Below are 17,517 nucleotides of genomic sequence, written 5' to 3' on the forward strand. Positions count from 1 at the left end.
GTGACATCGTGTTTGATTAATCATTTACACTTAAGAATCTAATATTACATGCTTACAATTTTATTAGTGTAATTTGTTCTTGATTAATCTCCACATTTAAAAAAAAAAATAGCTTTATTTTTGTATTGTGATTTTACATACAAGAACCATTTGTGATCTCAATTCCATTTATAAGTTAGTGTTGCATGTATTTGTGTCATGATCATCTAGTGTCCAAGCTTAAGTTTACACTTACTGTAGACTCAACCTTTAGTGATACTCTTATGACCATTTAAAGGGAGCTACAAACTTAGGTGATCAACATGTTTAAGAGAATTGAGCCCCAAGAGAGTTTTCGAATAAGGCACTCAAAGACCAATAAATATCACAAGAATAATCATTATGGACAAGTTTACTCTGAGCGCCACTAGTATGACTATCATTTAGGTTACTCTAAACACGATGACTTTGATGAGCGAGTCTTGAGTCCTAACAAAATAGAAGCCCCCACTTTTGACGGTCATCATGACCCTTGGATATTTGATATGTGGATTCGTGATATGGATAGATTCTTTAAGTGGCATAACTTGTCTGATAATAGGAAAGTTAGATTTGCTAAGATGAAACTCATTGATGAAGCCAAAATTTATTGGAGAGATGTTGAGGATTGTTTAGAGATGAGAGGTAAACCTCTTATAACTGATTGGATCAAAATGAAACAAAAACTTCAGGAGAAGTACCTACCCCAGTCTTATAGGAATAAACTCTTAGACCAATGGAACAATCTAAGACAAGGGAATAAGTCTATCAATGAGTATATAACGCAGTTTAACGATTACATGATTAGATGTGCCATAAGAGAGAATGAAGTCATGACTTTGCGTAGATTTTGTAAAGGCTTAAATGATGATCTTAGAAAAGAAGTTGAATTTCAAGGTGTATCTACCCTTAACCAAGCTTATACCTTAGTTCAAGATTACAAGTTGGTCACGAAGAATCAGTGGATGAATCGTCATGGCTCTTATAGTACACCTACTAGGTCCCAACTCAGAAGTAGTGATTCTTTGTTAGGTGCTCCACCCCCATAGACCTAATCCTAGTAGCACCCAACTTTGTAAGAAAGATAAGGGCAAACGAGTTGTCAATGAAGTGTCTAAGGTGAGTTCTATGGTTAAGTGTATTAATTGTCTAGGTTTTGGTCATATCTCTTTAGATTGTACCTCTAAACCTTTAGTCATTAAAAAATATAAGGATATAGGTAAAGAAGAATATTGTAGTGTTGAAGTGTATGAGCCTAATCTTGAGGATTTTTGTGACCTAGATGACGAGGATGTGCAAGAAGAGGGACTTAACACAATGAGTCCACATGAGCTTGAGACTGAGGTTAAGAAAGAGTCTGATATGTCTACTTTAATGGTAGAGGAAATTTTAGGGAACTCTTCAGTGGAATTGCCTATAGAGATGAGTATGGTTTTAGAAGAGTCTTATGATATTAGTTCTCATAAACTACCTGATTCCTCATCCCACATGCTTGATGTCCAGCACATTATAAGTTTAGAGCAACATGTTGAGCTTTTTGACCTCTTATCACATGCACGTGATGAGAAAGACGAAGATAATCCTAGTTTACTTGATTGTGTCCATACCATATCTACACAGGTTTCAAACAATGTTTGTCTCATTCCACACCCTTAATCATTTAGTGTTCATAGTTACAAACCTGAGAAGCCTATAGAACACCTTCTCATATCTACTCACAATAGGATGTCTAAGTCAGTTGAGTCATTACCATGTAGGGTTTGATTTAATTATTGTTGGGTATTTTATTTAGTGGGCCATAAGCCCAATCGCTTATTCTAGTTAGGGTTTTAATATAAATACCCTACTTTTCTAAATGTTAAGGGACTTTTGATGATTAATGAAAAATTTGCAGACTTTGCATATCTCCAATCCCCTTTCTTCTCTTTCTTTGCTTTCTCTTCTCAGCTTCTTCTCTTCTCAACTTCTTTCTTTTCCCGGCTTTAATTCTTTTGTTTGTTGTTCCGCGTCAAATATTCCTCTAGCAAAGCCTTTATCCTTTCCGTCTACCCATCAGTTTGCGGATGATTGGCAGTGGAAAACTTCAGCCTTATCCCCATCATGTTGAACAACACTAGCTAAAATTTGCCCGTGAATTGCACATCACGATCCCTTACGATGTCAGAAGGTACTCCAAAATACTTCACCATATTTCGATATAATAACTCAGCGGCCACTTCAATTGTACACATCGTTAGGGCAACCATAAACATTGCATACTTGGTGCATCTGTCTACGACAACCACAACAATGTTCATGCCATCCACCTTATGAAACCCAACAATTAAGTCCATCAAAACTGACACTCAAGGCTTGTCTGGAATCGGTAGCGGCTGTAACAATCCTTTCTCTTACTGTCATAAGGTCTTGTCTTGTTGGCTCACTAGACAAGTCTTGACGTAAAGTTCTACGTCATCATCCATCTTCGACCAATAAAAAGTCTGAGATAAAAGAGCAAGCATCCTTTCTCTACCTGGATATCCAGCCCACCACGGGTCGTGAGTCTCCGTCATTGAATACTTTTATAGCTCTCCCTTTGGCATAAAGATCCGACCCCATTTTGCATAGAGTAGGTCTTGTTCTAACCAATACCCCAGTATGGTCCCTTCTTGTACAAGATTAACTAGCTTTTTTTACACTGCATCTTTCTCAGTAACTTGACAAACCCAACCCAACATGTCCGACTCCACCTAAACAATAACAAGAACAATAGCAATTACCTCACATCTTCTGATTGCATTCGCAACCTGATTATGCCTCCTCGATTTAGCTCCCATACAAAGCTATACTCGGCCAAGAATTTTTGCTCCAATTTTGCCGCTGCGACAATTTCCTTTGTCCTGAAGACGATGTTAGCAATATTATCGGTCTTAACAATGAATTTTAGCCCCAACAGATATATTCTTCATATACCAAGGCAGTGCACCACTACCGTCATTTCCTTCTTGTGTTTCGAGTATTTTTGTTCATCATCATTCAACTTTCGACTCTCGAAAGCAATCAAATGTCCCTCTTGTACTAGCACTCCCTTAATAGACCTATTTGAAGCATTAGTATGCACTTCGAATGGCTTCTCAAAATCAAGTAGCCCCAAGACTAAAGCTGACATTATTGTTGTCTTCAACTTCTCAAAAGCTTATTAGCAGTCAACTGACCATTTTCATCTCTAATTCTTCTTTAGAAGATCTAAGAAAGGAGTTGTTTTCTTGCTATAACCCTTAATGAATTGTTTGTAGTAGTTTATAAGCCCCAAAAAAGATCTCAACTCTAGGACTATCTTCGGGGCTGACCATTCAATGATGGTTTGAATCTTTTGTAGATATAACTTCACTTGTCCCTCCCCAATTAAATGGCCCAAGAACATAATCTCATTTTTTGCAAACTCATATTTTTCTCTCTTTACCTACAATTCATATTCCCTCAATCTACTTAAAACTTTAGAAAGATGAATTATATGACCTTTCATTCATCTACTATAGATTACAATGTCATATAAGTAGACTACAACAAAGTTGTCTAAGAAATCATTTTAAACATCATTTATGAGATTACAAAATGTTGTTGAAGCATTTGTTAGGTCGAATGGCATAACTAGAAACTCGTATAAGCCATACCTCGTTGCACAAGTAGTCTTATACTCGTCACCCGTAGCAATCCGCACTTGACAATATCTCGAATTAAAGGAGCTGGATATTTATTTTTTATGGTTACCTTGTTAAGTGTTTGATAGTCCACACACATGAGAAGGCTTCCATATACCTTCTTTTGAAATAAGATTGGAGCACTATATGAAGCCTTGGAAGGATGGATAAATCCTTTGTCAATCAGTTCTCCCAATTGCTTTTTTAATTCTTCCAATTCCATTAACGACATTCGGTAAGGGGCTTGAAATGGTGGCTTTGTTCCCAACACCAACTCAATCCGATGGTCTATGGCCCTCCTAGGTGGGAGTTTCTTCGGTAGCTGGGGCAACATCACATCCTCAAATTGCTTCAGCACACTAGCAATTTCTTTCGGCACCTCTTTATAGTAGTTCATTTTCTCATCTACTACTATTGCAAGAAACATTTCTCCACCTTTATGTATTGCTTTATCAATAGCAATGGCCGAGATCAAGTTTTTTTCAACCCTAATGACATTATTTATTGCAACATGGGACAAAACATGGGCATCCCTCACTTACAATCATGACTCCAATAAGATATGACACTAATACAATCTTGGCTTTTCTCAAGAAATCAAGACCAAGAATAATATCGTAGTCATCAAGATTTACAACCAACAGGTCGTGCTTACCTCTCAATTGATCTAGCATTATTGGCACATCATAAGACACACTTGTAATTCTTTATGCCTTCGAGTTTATTATCTTCATCGAAGTATGGCTACTACTCAGTCGTAAACCAAGTTCCTTCACCAACCGATTTGCTATAAACATGTGAGTTGCACCTGAATCCAGCATAGCGTTTATGTCTTTGCCATCTATCCTAATCTTCATATACATCAGATTATCCACAGACCCTGATTTCCCTTTTCGTAACGCATCAATCCTTGCCAAGTCTTAATCAACAAGGCTGGTTTCGGCAGCCGCATCCCCTGATTCAGCAACTAGGCAATTTAACACATGCATAGGATTGACATGCGTAACTACCTGCTCATCCTTATTGCTATCTCTAACTCAAATAGCATTCAACTTTTCCCTTTTCGGACATTCCTTCACAAAATGAGAACCATCACAAATGAAGCAAGCAAAGTTCGGTTTAGTACATTTACCTTGTGTACCCATTAACTTAGCCTTGCTCTTATCCGCAACAACCTTCGATGTACCGCACCCCCACCAAACTTCTTCTTCTTTTCCTCCTTGTCTTTTACCTTAGACTTGAAGGAGGCCAATGTGTAACCCTCTCTAGTATTTGATTTAAAATCAACCAAATTGTCCTCAACAGCAATAACAGAAGACATATATTTTATGTTCTATTGTCTTAGTTCCGCTTGCGCCCAAGGTTGAAGTCCAGACATGAAGTTGAATAACCTGTCCTCCTCGGATATATTCACGATGTCGAGAATTAAAGAACTAAAAGATTTAACATACTCACGAACTAACCTTTCATGTTTAAGCCTTTTCAATTCCTCCCGTATAATCTTAACATACCCACGAACTGACCTTTCATGTTTGAGCCTTTTCAATTCCTCCTGTATAACCCAGGATGTGTTGTTCGGAAGGAACTGCTCTTTCATCTCCTACTTAAGACGATCCCACATCTCAATCTTTAGACGTCCAACACTTAAGTCCTCTTTGGTTCTTGTTCTTCACCAAAGTTTAACATCACTCGTGAGATACATCATGGTGAGATATATTTATTCAGCCACACCGATCTTTACAACACTAAAGTATTGCTCCATGTCCCACAAGAAATTCTCAAGTTCCTTGGAACTTCTTGACCCACCGAAAGACTTCGGTTAATGCACTTTAGGCTTAGATTTACTTACCCCAATAGGAGTGTTTGTTATTGCCTGTTTCAGAATGGCAATGGTCTCTTCGGCAGCTTCCAATCATTCACTCGATTTTGCCACAAAAGAAATGTGCAAACTCTTTGCCCTTTCAGCGCTTTCCATAACTTCTTTCAAGCGATCAATGATAGAGCGTTCTTGACCTTCTTTCTCATGCCCTATCAAAGTCTCAAGACATATCAACTGTTCCTGAATAACTTCCATGACTTCGGGTTGCACGATCTTAGAACCAACGCGCTCTGAAACCAATAGTCATATGATTAAATTTTTCACCCTAAAATCCAGCCATAGACGATAGTCTATGCCCAATTAGACTAAGCCTTGCCTCACCGTTTTCACTAGTGTTTACCTACGACTATATGTTTCGCTCACCCAAAGAGGTTCCCATAATTGCCTCGTCATAAATAAATAACAAATACAAGTAAATGAACTCAAAGCACACCCAAAATACAAGAAGATCTCCCAATCTTTATTAATCTCGTAAACAAAGGATTACACAATATAAATGTGTATGCTATGCACAAAGACTGCATCCTACACAACCAAGACTTTCCAGCCTATTTATAGACAAAGATATATGAGTTACAAGGCACAACCATCATCCCTATTTTTCAGAACATAGCGGGGCATTTTCTCCCTCATGTTCTCAATGAACTTAGCGGCCTATTTTCTAGCAAGTAGTGGGCAGTTTCTCCCCCGTGTTCCCATGATCTTAGTAGCTTATAAAGCAAACCCAGTTCTGCCCCACGTTCAGCCCCTAGTCTCTCATGATCTAGATGTCCATAACTGCCACCACTAACCCATAATTTGCATGTCCACCTAGCAGTCCCAACTGTTAGTTTCTGTTGTGTTTGCTACCAACTTAGAAGGTCCATTATTCAAGCCCCACGTCCATGCCAAGTCAAGAGCTTAATGACTCGCATGAATCATTGCACGCTACTTGCCAAATTCATCGCTGCCCATTCAAGGCTATCATTGTCCATCGCTGCCAAATTCTAGGCAGTGTGCATTTGTTGGTGTGTCCTCGTGCCTAGAGCTTTAACACCGAGTTATTTTCCCGACCCTTACACCTTTGGTTAGGACAAGATTGATCTCACGAGCCACACATACCTAAAATTATACTTAGGCATAACATTTATAGATTTGAATACGATTCCTAAAACCAACTCCTACCTAGGTTGTAGGGAATTATTGTCTATTTTTATATTAATAGAGACAAACCTACATTTCACCTGCACTCATAGTGTATGAAAGTCTTCACTAGCCAACTATTTTTCTATCTCCTATAATGATAAGGAAGTTAAATGATTTTAGTGGAATATAGGTGTGTGGTTACAGTTACTTAGATAGGCTGAGTAGAACACAACTCATAGCTTACTAAAATGGAAATTACTCTCCAATCCCTTTACCCTAGTAAGAGGACAAGGTTTAATAAAAATACCATTTGAACCACTCAAGTAAGGGGTTTGCATCTCTCTATTCTTCACTACATATATATTTTCAAAGCATTTCTCTTTAAAATATCATTATAGTCTCTTTCACTACAAAGATACTTACTTAAGAATCTCAGAGTCCCTTAACCTATCATAGAAGACCTTTTGTGGGTATTTGGCTTCCCACATCAAGTTACACTTATTTTAGCTATTTTGGCTATAGATGGTGGAGCAGATATCTAGGACCAAGTGATTAACCGAATATTCAACACATAAGTTTTATTCCTAAGCTACTTCAATTTTTTGGGACATCATCACCTTTTCTTGAAGCTAGTAAAACTTGTCTCTTAGAGCATCCTACCACAAACCATGGCCGAGAGTTCCATAACTATCTAAGCTTTATGTTCTATTTTAGATTATAATTATAATATTTATTTAACACAAATCTTATTATATTTTTCTACTAAGAAAATTGTTATAGTTTATTAAATTTCTCAACTTACCAACTACCTTTTTTTTGTTGGAATTTAATTATGGATAAATTACTTTGAACATCGATTTGATTATTTTTTTATTTTACAATCAAGTTTTCAAATATCACACTTTAAAACCTTGGTCAAATTACATTTTAAAAATCAATGAAAAGATAATAATAACCCTATATATATATATTAAAGCATTGAAACATAACATGTAATCATTACCGCACAACTTATTCTCTTTCTTCATGTTAACCTTCTTTCTCTCTAACCTCTCTATCAAAATCATAGCCTCCCTCCTAATAATTTATTCTCATACCGATAATCAACCAACCTCATCTTTTACAACTCATGACAACAATTATTCTCTCTCGTAAAAACAAACCCAAAAGGCATGTCATAAAGTGTAGGAATTGTGACTGCAGTTTTTCAAAATTTGAAATTATGAATGTAGACCCCAGAGACAATAAGATAATACTAATACACTGCAGCAAGCTTACTAATTATGAAGACACAATATTTGAATAAAATTTCAAGTCTTGTACAGATCTAATAAATTCAATTTTGAGTTTGACAATTATGAAAATATGTTTTTTGAATTTGTTAACTCATTGGCCAGAAGCATCACGAAAAAAATTCAGACATTACAGAATAATTTGCATCTCAATAACCAAAGCTTCCGCAAAAAGCACGGAAAAAAAATACTTTCTTTTGCAAGCCTTGTCTCTTTATTAGAAAATAATTGAAGACAATGAGTATAACTTTATGGTTTTTATGATTGTCAGCACCATATAATTGTGACTGCAACAAGCCTTGTTTTTACTGGATGTAGATGATGGCCGCTGAATCGGGACTGGAAAATCTAGATCGACAATTGTGGCTTCAATCTTGTTTGGTTGGTGAAGGAGATACTGGTGTGGGTCTCGGTTAAAGCTTGATGGCTGTCAATTGAGCGGGAATGAAGGGTTAGGGTAACTCTGTGGTTGCCGCCTTAAAGAGAGCTTGGCTAGGTGGGCTAGCGGTTATGTAAGAGAGAAGGGAAGAAGATGGAAAATAATGGGGGCTAGGGTTTTCTGGTTTTTTATCTTGTTTATTATATATCTTTTTGGTTTTCGTATATACAAGATCATGTTTTGAAAAAAATAAATTTTTTAGTTATTATTTTAAATATAATAATAGTTTTATAAATAAATATATTTTATTTTAGTTTTTTATGATGTCAACTCCTAAAAATATAAAATGAGAATGATCTTTAAAGTTGAGGTAACAAAATATAATATTTAAAAACTTAATTACAAAGTGAAAAGATGATTAAACAATAAAATGCTTAGAATAATTTATCCTTTAATTATTTTGAACTTAGGAATAATTACAGAAAACATCATATAGTTTTATCTAGATTTTATTTTCTCTTTATACTTTTATAAATTATACTTTATAGATTTTACGTACGTAATAAGATTTTATATCCTTAACATTTAGCACAAAAAAAGTAAAAAAGAAAAGTCTTAATACTTTCAAGTTTGCTATTATATTTAATTTAATTTAATGACTAAAAAGTTTCTAAGTCTCAAAATAAATAAAAACAAATGCCATCAATTGTCAAAATTACAAAAATGCCACTAGTGTCAATTTGTTTTATTAAAAAAAAAACATTAAAACATGTTTTTAACATGAAATCACCACCATTTACAACCACAAAAAAAAACTCAAAATTTCCACCAAACTTCTCATTGAAGTTTCCAAAAAGAATATCCAAGAAAATAAGGATAATATATAGTTAGCAACTCCAGGTGGAAGATGCAACATATGATATTATGAAAAAGAACCCAAGAAAATGATGTTCACCATATATGATAATACGATGGATATGTAAAATGCAATCAAGAATAATTATGTCAAATAAGATACATGGAATTATCAGCAAGTATGTAATATTCTTGGACAATAATTATATAAATGCAATGTTATGGATGAATAAAAAAATAACAATAAGAGTTTGTTTCTTTTGTGTAAAAAAATTGTGTGAAACAAACATTGAAAATTAAGCGGAAAATATTTTCATGGAGGAGAAAATATTTTTCAATCAACCTTGAGTAGTGTTAAATAGTCTATTGATTCACGCTCTGCTACAAGTAAAACTAATTTTTTTTAAACGGAAGAGAGTGTGAAATTCTTTGGCAGCTTCATTTAACCCAATCAAATGTGTGAGTCTTGAAACCTCTCAACTCAATTTCTTATCTAGCTCGAGTTTTTAAATAAACCACGTGGAAACTAATTCGACGTGAATCAATCGATTTCACAAGTCCAAAAAAAACTTGGATGACTAGTAAAAACATGTTTTAAATTTTTTTAAAAAAACTTCATATAACAATATATATATATATAAGACGATACCAAATTTGATTGACCTAGGTTACCATGTGACATGAGTCATGGACTCCACTGAGTTTAATAACTTTGTTGATTTTGTAAACTATTTTTATTTAATTGCATGATAGAAAAAATGTATGCTCGTTAAATCGAGAACCAACCCTAAATAAACATTTATTTGAGACTATAATAACCTCGTAGAAAAAAAATAAAAATAAGTCATGAAGGCTATTTCTTAGCCAATGTAATATTGAAGTATGAAATAATTAAAAAAACAATTAAAAAAATTTAAGGACCAAAAACTATATATAAAAAAAAAGATATCGGGTTTGGTAGGTAAACCCGCTTAACCATTGAATCAGGTACCCTGTGTTAACATGTCAAACTCGTGAATAAGGTCATGGATTCTACTAAAATTAATAACGTTTGTTTAAAATTATTTTTTATTTAACTATATAATAATAAAAATAGACGATTGTAATCAAGCATTGGCCCAATACTAGTATATTTTTTTAAAACCACAATAATCTTGTAGAAAGAAAAACAAAAAAAAATTATGAAAATTAATTATCAATCAATCCAATAGTGAAAGATGAAATTTATAAAAAATAAATTTAACAAAAACAAGAAAAAAAAGTTAAACCCGCAAACCAGACTTCACTGGATTAATAATTTATTTTTTTATTTATCTATATGATAACAAAAATAAACAATTAAAAAATTGAGCACTAACCCTATACCGAGATTGTTTTTTAGAACGCAATAATCTCATAGAAAACAAAATAAAAAAAATTATAAAACTCAGTTCTCAATCAACCCTGTAATATCCCACATCGGCGGGTGAGGGTTTGGTAGCTGACTTTATTAGTAAATCTGGTTGCTAACATGTTGTACGTGTTTTTGGGAGTCAGACTCAAAAGTGGGCTCGCGTCACCAGGAACAAAACCGTGAGGGCGGTAAGGCCCAAAACGAACAATATACAGCATGTTGGGGCAGGCTGTTACAAACCCAATATCAAAGTATGAAAACAAAAAAAAATTAAAAAAAAAAGTTAAACTTGTCAAACCTGCTAATCTAATCAACTCGTCAAACCCGCTAACCTAATCAACTCGTCAAACCCACAAACAGGTCAATGGACTTTTTAATATTTAATAACATGATTTTTTTTCAAAACTATTTTTTTAACTATATAATTAAAAAAGAAATGATCACAAAATCAAGTTCAGTTTTTTAAAAAAAAACATACCCTGCCAAACCCGTAAGCTGGGACAACTCAGGTTATCTCACTAAACTCGCAAATCGAGTCATTAACTACACAAAGTTTAATAACTTGGTTTTTTAAAACTATTTTTTATTTAACTAAATATTTTTTTTAAAAAAATAAAAAACAATACCGCAATGCCAGGATATTTTTCGAATGTCATGTGATGTCGAGATATTTTTTCGATACCGTAATAACCATATAAAAAGTAAATTAAAATAAAATATTAACTATAATTTTCAATAACTATATAATATTAGGACTAGATTAAAAATAAATAAAGCAAAATTCATTAACTAAAGCAAAAAAAAAAAAAAAAAAACCAAAATGTAAAAAAAAATAGAAAAATATTGCTATATAAAGTAAACGTTTTTTTTTCCCACACTAAATATTTCAATTTCTTGTAGGAGGGAAAAAAACATTTCCACACTACCAACTTTGATATTTTTTTTAAAAAAACGATGTAAATGTAATAGTTGATCATTCCACATTAAAATGATGTGTAAAAAAGATAGGCAAATAGCAAATAGAGGAGAGATGCCTGCTGCTTAAGCAGCTTTGGAGTTTGTAAAATCCATAAAAAACATATAATTTGGCCAAAAAAAGATGTGAGATCGACAAAAGTATATTTTTCACTTAAATCATGCGGGACTCCCTGGGGTCTCTTTCCATTAGGGCATTAACTTTTAATAAAAAGAACTGCACGAGATAGGAATGTGTCCCCCATGCAACCAAAAAGAACCTCTAATTTTGAACCCCAGTTGCTTTGTATTGGAGTTGGACTGGGTCTTCGCTTCTCGAACCATTCAAAACCGAACCAGAGGGGGAAAAAGCAAGAGAAAGAGGGAGATTTATCAAGAATAATAGTAAACAAAGTGAAAGAAAAAGCAGTGAAGAGAGATGGCTCCTTTGCTTGTTTTGTAATCGACATAAAGATAACTACAACATCTTACTCAAGTGTTTAAAACCAAACATCTTTTTGGTAAAGATGTTCTTAGAATTTGTGTGTGGGATCTTAAGATTCGTTGGTGAAGAACATGAGAATTGGTGTCTGCGCTCCTTATTCCTAACTATGGAAGTAGAGGGCTTGTTTATCTCTTCCTGTAGGCATCGCAAGACATGCATGCACACACACACTTCAACTTAGCATGACAACCCCATTGACAAATGCCTGTTTCCATGGTGAGATTAGTGGGAAATATTGGCGAGATAAATTCTACTGTTTGCATCTTGATAAGCCTGCAATTATTGCTCGCCGATACACGTTACAGTGGCACCATTTAAGGAAAAAATGTTTTGAGAAAAGAGCAACTTTAGATAATGGGTAACGCTTTAGTTGGGGAACACGAAGCAACTTTGAAAGGAGAAATCCAATCCAACAAAAAGCTAAATTAGCTGAATAGTAAGCAGTATATAATTCATGTTACAGTCCCAGTAATCATGTACGGAGACTAGAAAACTTTCTTGGACAGTGTTCCATTCTTTTCATGTAAAATAAAATAAAAAAACCTATCCATGATCCCTTGTTGCTTTTAAAAGAAAGGGGAAAAAATAAATTGTTGAACAGGTAACACGCATATGTTTCAAAAGCTCAATCTTCCTTTCTCAAAGTTGGTGTACGAACGGTTCCAGATATTTGAGATGATATGGTATCCCTCCTAGTCTGTTCCAATCGTCCGGCAGAATGCACAAGATTCATGATATGGAAGGATGCTCATTTGAACAAAAATCATGGGATAGTCTCCAAATTCTATAGCACTAATAATTACGGTAATCACTCAACAAACTCCAAATATATAAACTGCAGGAAATCCAAGCATAACATATCTGTGCACTCACAGCCCCTAGCAATGACAATGTTTTAGTTGAATACAAAGAGTGATTTTTCCACTGAAATCTAGCAGTACTCCATGCAGCCCTAAAACTCAATGGATGTGATTCTTCCTCGCAAGTTTAAAGGTTCTTGGTCGCTTCAAACTTAGGATTGACCAGGTGGTTGTCTAGACTGGACTGTTTTCCTGAATAACATGGTTTAAGTAGAGGAAATATCAATTATGAGAATAAAGAAGAGAATACAGAGGCAAACCTGCATTATGATAATATATACATACAAAATATGTTCAGATCGATGTGTAGAAAATGGAATTTACTGTGAACTGGTTGTTATCAGATAGTTCTATTCTATGTTGTGTTATTACTTTGTAGAAGGATGAACTACTCCTTCATTCCCTTGATCAAATGCAATTCTCCTTTATCAAAAAAAAAAAAAAAAAAGCTATACAATATAATTCCAGCATCCCTCGGATTTTTTATGCAACAAATTATGTAGCACAAAACACATTAGAGCATTCAGCACCCAGAATTCCAAATCCTAAGAACACAGAATTCACAATAACAAATTACAGTGTGAGATCACACCCATCTAAATGATGCTATCCATCTCCTTGTTGTATTAAACTGAAAATATGGGAGGTTATGGTGTCCAAATGGAGCAAAAGTGGCTAAAAGATTTTTTGTTTGAGATTCTAAAAGAAGCTATTTGTGTTTCCTCCACGCATCTAAAGTGATCCAGTTCTCCCCCCAAAGTCTTTGCTTGTTGCACATAAAAATAAGAGAAAGACTGATATGTAAAGATGCTTTAGTTAAAGGGTAAAACCACCATCAGACGTTTCCTAGATAACAAATACCAGTTTGTGCCCCTTTCACCGCATTCACAAATCAAATTATATTAAAAAAAAGGATCGATTTTTAACTTTACTCTTACCAGCCAACCTCACCTAGAAGAAACTGTATGTTCACATAATGTCTAGTGTACTCTAGCATCTGCCTTGTTTGTTCTCATGCTACAACATAATACCATTATAATGACTGGATGTGCAATCATCATCAGTCAATTGAGCTTATATTCATGCAAGTTCGACTCGTCACAAGCTGACTCTAGCAAAAATTTCTCTAAAAACATTGAGTAGAGAAGTATGTACCTGTTGTGAATAGGATCAGGTCCATTGGGCACTCTTCTCTTGCTCACATAATTGAGATCCATGTCATGACGAATAAGATGACTCTCTCTTCCAGATAGCTTCAGATGCTGGAAAGTCCCGGCTGCTGGAACTCTAATTCTTGCCATTAGTGTCGTTGCATGGTTTGGTAGGATTCCAACATACAAGAACCAAATCACCCCCCAAAATATAACAGCTCCTAATAGGGCCCTCAAAATCCTACCACCCCTCCCCATGTTTTATCCTCGCTGCTCCCACTACTTTTCAATAAAGAATAATAGCTGGCCATTCAAAATGGAGATGTGAAAAGAACTCAGGACAGACATGTTGTTATCTTGAGGAGCAATGTGCGCATGGAGCTCTTCTCTTAGACGGGTAGGCTGAAGAGTGAAGGAGGCAAAGCAGGGCAATTTGACAAGTTCTTTGGTAGAAAGTTAGCTTGGCGGGTAAGAAGTGATTGGTTTTATTTAAAGGTGGAGAATCTGTAAGCAATGCTGGGGTGGGGAGTGTGTGCGCGCTACTGTGTGTATGGGAGTGCAAAATAATAAAACAAAGAGTTGGTTAACCTTGGTGCTTTATATAGAATGAGACCATGCGAGCTCTGTTATATTTTCTTTGATTTGTGCGTTTCCATGCAGCGAAAAAGGGGACCTCACTGTTTTCCCTAGCTCTTACGTTTTTATTAGCATAAAATTAGAAATAGGACCTCATGTCCCTTATAGATCCACAACGAAGATGGGAAATTACCATTACTGGTTACCATCCCACCACTTAAATTGCTTGATCGAACGGTTAGAGCGCGTCCCTCTCTCAAAGATGAAAAACTAACACATGAAGTGGCTCAAACAAATCCCACATAAAGGAAAGGAAAAGGCGTCTAATTAGGTGCATAGAAGCTAAAAAGAAGGAAGTCCATCAAGGATCCTCCACTCCTCCTTTCTCAAAAATGAAAAAAGATGAGAAAAGAAGCAGAGAGAGAGAGAGTAAAAAGAAAAAAGGCAGAAGCAAATTACTACTTTCACCAGGACTTTGGCATTCTTATCGTACAGGTAAAGACAGAACTCTCTCCAGACTTTCACCCGAAAGCTGAGCTTGCTCTTATAAAGTCCTTCCGACTTAAACTGACTAGCATTTCTTCTTAGTTACCACAGAGTGCCAACAACATGAAAAACAATTATCCGACACTGATTATTAATCAACAAGACCAATGTACTTGACAAGGGAGCAACTAATATGTAAAAATACTTTTGTCTGCCTGCCTGCCTGCCTTGAGGATTTACACCCAGGCGATGGTCATTGATGGCTAAGAGACTGAATTATAACTAGTCTTACTGAATCGACCCATTTGGTGGATAAAATCCCAAGTGATGCCACTATAACTATTATTTCCCAGAAGAGTAGTGTCATGATCATCTTCGAGAATCCGATTGCCAAAAAAGGTAACAACTCTCATTTCAACAGCTGACTGGTATATTAAACTCGAGTGATTGAGTTTTTCTTTTCATCAATAAGTTTCTGTATCACGAAAAAAGAATTTTGGCATGAAAAAGACCAGAAAACATACCCCACCTCATGATATTAAATAAGAGAGAGAGAGAGAGGCTAATGCCAAATGGTTCCTTGGATGGCAACACTAGTTGTGCATCTGCAGCAGTACCTGGCCAGAGTATCAACTAGGATGCTTTTGCCACCCATGCTAAAACGCGTTGTGATCCCTTCAGACTGCAATGCCAAACATGCACTACTGCAATGAAGAGAACCACAACGCAAATTGTGTGACTGCAGCTATGAATACTTTGGCCAACCACACCTATGGAGCATTGTGGTCTGTCGTCGCTTGAACTGCATTGTCAAGCATGTCTACATCAACAAGAAGCAGAACTATGGAGTCAAAAAATCAAGCGTGAAAAACTCAAAGTAATCTACTAATCTTCTCTCCTTAGAAACTACTCATCAAATAAGGTGGTTGCATTCTACACTCCAACCATCACCTTCTAAAGATAAAGCAATACATGCAAACATTTTCTAGAAAGAGTAGCTAAGCAATCTATATTGTAACCCAGACTAAGTGTATGCTCCTATCCAAAAACTTTCAACTTCACAAGTACCACCATCTCATCCAATTTGCCTTGTTTTCTCTCCTATAAGTTCCTCTGCTTAATATTTCAGAAGACTATTAGCAACAAGGAGCTTAGCAGGTCCATGAAAATGCGAAGTGCTTACAATGCAGTGGCTCTTCGAAAATGTTATGCTCTTAAAGCAAAGCAGGGTTTAGCTGGTTTTAGATCAAAAGGAACACCCTTTAAAAGGAAAATGACGTCTTCGAACCAAGAGTATGGTACCACCTGCTTTAGCCATTATTTTCTTAAGTAATAATACAATTTTATCAAAGCACTACAGTAAGCTACTAAACATTACACAACAGCGATGACACAACACATCGATACCGTACAGGCACATAAAACCATGGGATGAAAGGAAGATAATTCAAAACTATCAACTCTATGATAAATATAGATTCTATTTTATTATTGAAGTTTCTTCCGAATCTAGCAATTACAAGCTCTATCTTGTTTAGGACTTTGTTCTATTTCAGATTTTGTTTAAAGGGCTTCCCTAAGAGTTTAGTGCTTATGACAGAGACACCTCTTTACTGTGATATGATGGTCATGGAATGAATATTGACATTTGAGATTACTTATCCTATCTACTGTGTTATATGATACCCCCCACCAACACACACACCCCCTCCCCAACCCTCCTACCTAAAACATCTAAAGCTATCCATCAGAACACAGAGGCTCCCTTGGAAGTCCAAAAAATAATCTCTGATCCTTCCTAATACATCAAAAACTTCCCATCAGAGCAGAGGTTCCCCTTCAAGCAGCTCAGTATCCTCAAGTCACTGAGGGAATCTGAAATTGCAGGATCTTTCTCTTGGAAGTCTGAAAAAAGTTCTCTCTGAATTAAAATCGATATGTGGAGATACTAATATCTTTAACTATTAGTATAGCATTGAAGAACTGAGACAGTTTATAACTTAAATAATACAAAAGGAAGTGGGGACACATGACAAAGTTAATGTCTAAGACTAAGGCAAGCATAAATCACGATATACATCCTGAACAGTATGTCTGATTGCTCGATGCATAAAAATAAATCAAGGGCAGGTTCAAGCATATTGCACTAAGAAGCACAATTTATTGGACTTCCAAACTAAAACAGAGTAGTAATGCAATATAAGTTCAAAGCATGAATCTAGAGATACGCATTCTTAACAGTATGCCTGATATGGACTTTTATGGCATCAAAAGGATAAAATACAGGAGGGTACATATTTCCTTGAAGCTAAAATTTGCAAGAAAAAGCAAACATTATGTAGTCAACGATTTCTAATATCTGTA

General features: G+C 35.4%; 1 protein-coding gene across 1 annotated transcript; it reads right to left on the reverse strand.

Annotated features, from left to right (window-relative positions):
• Window positions 1-12,831: 12,831 nt before the first annotated feature.
• Window positions 12,832-14,882, reverse strand: LOC7482430 (CLAVATA3/ESR (CLE)-related protein 25). The gene is made up of 2 exons (XM_052448311.1): window positions 14,096-14,882; window positions 12,832-13,132 (listed from the first exon to the last, which is right to left on the reverse strand). Exons 1-2 carry the CDS (start codon window positions 14,347-14,349, stop codon window positions 13,093-13,095), a joined length of 294 nt encoding a protein of 97 aa, XP_052304271.1. The 5' UTR covers window positions 14,350-14,882; the 3' UTR covers window positions 12,832-13,092.
• Window positions 14,883-17,517: the final 2,635 nt, after the last annotated feature.

This window comes from Populus trichocarpa, chromosome 17, assembly GCF_000002775.5.
Source record: "Populus trichocarpa isolate Nisqually-1 chromosome 17, P.trichocarpa_v4.1, whole genome shotgun sequence".
Taxonomy (NCBI): domain Eukaryota; kingdom Viridiplantae; phylum Streptophyta; class Magnoliopsida; order Malpighiales; family Salicaceae; genus Populus; species Populus trichocarpa.

Excerpts from the sequence above, each read along its gene's own strand:
- LOC7482430 (XM_052448311.1), bottom strand. The coding sequence starts at position 14,349 with ATGGGGAGGGGTGGTAGGATTTTGAGGGCCCTATTAGGAGCTGTTATA. Across the intron at positions 13,133-14,095 it reads CCTGATCCTATTCACAACAG|GAAAACAGTCCAGTCTAGAC; the intron begins GTACATACTTCT and ends CATGTTATTCAG.